The 2,475-nt window shown below is 54.4% G+C and overlaps 1 protein-coding gene across 1 annotated transcript in view; it reads right to left on the bottom strand.

Moving 5' to 3' along the window:
- Window positions 1–2,161, bottom strand: part of TAL1 (TAL bHLH transcription factor 1, erythroid differentiation factor) — a 6,486-nt gene extending 4,325 nt beyond the window's left edge. The window contains exon 1 of the mRNA XM_019474177.1: window positions 2,073–2,161. Coding sequence (XP_019329722.1) covers window positions 2,073–2,133 — 61 coding nt within the window. The 5' untranslated portion in view covers window positions 2,134–2,161. The remainder of the gene's footprint in view (window positions 1–2,072) is intronic.
- Window positions 2,162–2,475: the final 314 nt, after the last annotated feature.

A 2,475-nucleotide genomic window follows, 5' to 3' on the forward strand; every position in this document is an offset into this window, starting at 1 on the left:
GTGAGCGAACGGCTGTGTGGTGTTTAGCTGCCTGCCAGGTTAAACCACAACAAAAAGAGATCAGGTTTTGGCCAAAACGTGTCAAGCAATGGAGAAATTTAAAATGCCCCATAGCTGTGTTATAATAGAATAGATTTATTTCTCATAAAGAAACTTGTCTCATAATTAAATTCAAGCAGTCGGCTGAGAATTTCTGCCTGGATTTTGTTCCAATTGATTGACTGACGCTTTTTTTAAATTGTAATTAGAGGTCTGAGGAAAACTAGTAAAAAGATGAGCTTCCAAAGTTACAGAATATCCTTGCAGATACTTTTTTACATTTTTATATCCATTTATATCTATTTTTTAAGAAGATATTCAATGCACCAAACTTTCCCCAAAATGGATAAAGAAACAGTTGCAAAAAAACCCGCCACTTGTTTCCTCACAGGGGAAACCAAACACAAAGCGCCTGGCAAGACTCTCCTGCCCTTGTGCACCTCCCGAGGGCTGAGGACCCTCGGGAGCGATGGTCTGGTGTGCCGCGGATGTCACCTGGCAGGTGTCCGTCAGAGCGACGAGCAAAGCCCGGCAGACAGCACAGATGCCTCAGCATGGGGTGCATCTCCCTACAAATTGCTCCTGTTCAGACAGCATCATCTGGTACCTATTTTTCCCCCCAAAATTCTGAGCCTAGTCTTGGAAATTCACATCAGCCAGATCCTACAGGATTGAGCCCAGTCTATACACCTGCATTACCTGGCAAGCACATATCCAAAAACTTGGTTACAACCAGATATCTCTGTAATCCTTAATATCTAATTTAATAGCAAGTTGAAAGCTTTAGTCAGACACCGTGATTTGATGGACTTTCGCCGTAGCCGCTAAGCCGCTGAATCGAAACCCAGACAAAAAGACCTTCTTGTGCTGGGGGCTGAGACAACCCCTGCCCCACGGGGCTGCGGTCTGAAAGGACCAGGCGGACGGCGGGGGGCAGAGAGTGGGGAGAGAGGGACTGATGAACGCAGATAATGCCCCGAGCCATCATTTTGTACCGTATTGTTTTAGAGCGATGTGGATTATGATTTGATCTGATTTTAGATTAGCCGGGTAGGAGGAAAGGGACAGCTAGCTAGAAGGAAGGAGAATTAATTGCCTGGCGATTGAAATACAGCGTTTGCAATTGCTAAAGAGAAAACACATTTCGGTGGATCTCATTTGTACGGGCTGTTAACTCGGCAGATAAACGTGTCAGCCTTCCACGTGCAAATTGTTCTGGCAAAACCCCCTTTGTGTGGGCAGCGCTGCCGCCCGCACGCAGCCTCCCCCAACCCGCGCCGGCTGCCCGGCAGCAGGCAGCGGGACCCTGCCCTGCCTCCTCGCTGCCTCCCTTCCTTTGAAATTGTCCCGCCGGTCCGACAGGGATCCCCGCACCTGGGATCTCTGCTCGGACGCCGGGCTGTCACCCTCCACGTCTGCTCCCGGGCTCTGCCGCAAGACCAGGCACGGGATATTTCTCCACGGCGGAACGCAGCACGGTGTGGATACGTAGCGAATCAAGCCGCGGGCAAGCTGGCGAAGGGACCAGCCGCAATCCCGCTGTGACCCTGCAGACCTTAGCACAGGCTTAGCCCTTCGCTTCTAAGCGGTTTAAAGGCGGGTGGGATCTTTCTGCCCGAGGCTGGGGTCTGCGTTAGGAATGTCTCCTGGCTGAAAGGGTTTGCAAACACAGCATGTCACTGCAATGGCCCTGATCCAGCCTCTGCACTTCAACAAAGACTTAAATTTAGTGGCTTCCTTCGGATTTAATCTCTAAGCAATTTGCAGAACAGGGATGTAATTAACCATACGCTGAACTGCTTTGCTGCGTGAAAGCAAATCCACCGAGCGCGCTGCTGGTCATTAGTCGGGACAGATCTGGGCTCTGCTGCACAGAGCCTTACCGGGGGGAGCTACCCTGCCACCACAGGCATCCTATTCGCCTTTTACGATTTGGGGTTTTAATCCCAGCGTGTGGCACCGTGCAGCAACTTGCCCCCTTCAGCAGATGGGGAACCCCCCAAAGAGCCAGCGCAGGGGCGAAACGCTCTCACCGTCGGTGATTTCCATCTCGTAGGGAGAGGGTCTCCTCTTCACCCGGTTGCTGCCGTACATGGAGAAGGAGTCCGGTTCGCCGAAAAACCCGCTGCAAACGAAGGGCAGAGAGGCCGTGAGGACACACCGGCATCCCCCCGGCACGGCACGGCCCCCGCGGGGGGGAAGCGCCCGGGGCCGGTGGGAAGCCGAGCAGCTCCGTGACTTCGGAGGGAGCTCACGGCTCACGAAGCCGACACGACAGGCGGCCGCCCGGGGACACGCACCGGGTGACGCCAGCCCTGCGTGGGCAGGGGGACGCGAGCGGCGTGGGGCACCCAGGCTAGCGGCTCCCGGGCAAAAACCACCCCCCTCCCCGCGGCTTTCTGCCCCCCCCCAGCCGGCCCGCACGGACGCCCACCC

Source organism: Aptenodytes forsteri, unplaced genomic scaffold (assembly GCF_000699145.1).
Source record: "Aptenodytes forsteri isolate BGI_AS27 unplaced genomic scaffold, ASM69914v1 Scaffold119, whole genome shotgun sequence".
Lineage (NCBI taxonomy): Eukaryota > Metazoa > Chordata > Aves > Sphenisciformes > Spheniscidae > Aptenodytes > Aptenodytes forsteri.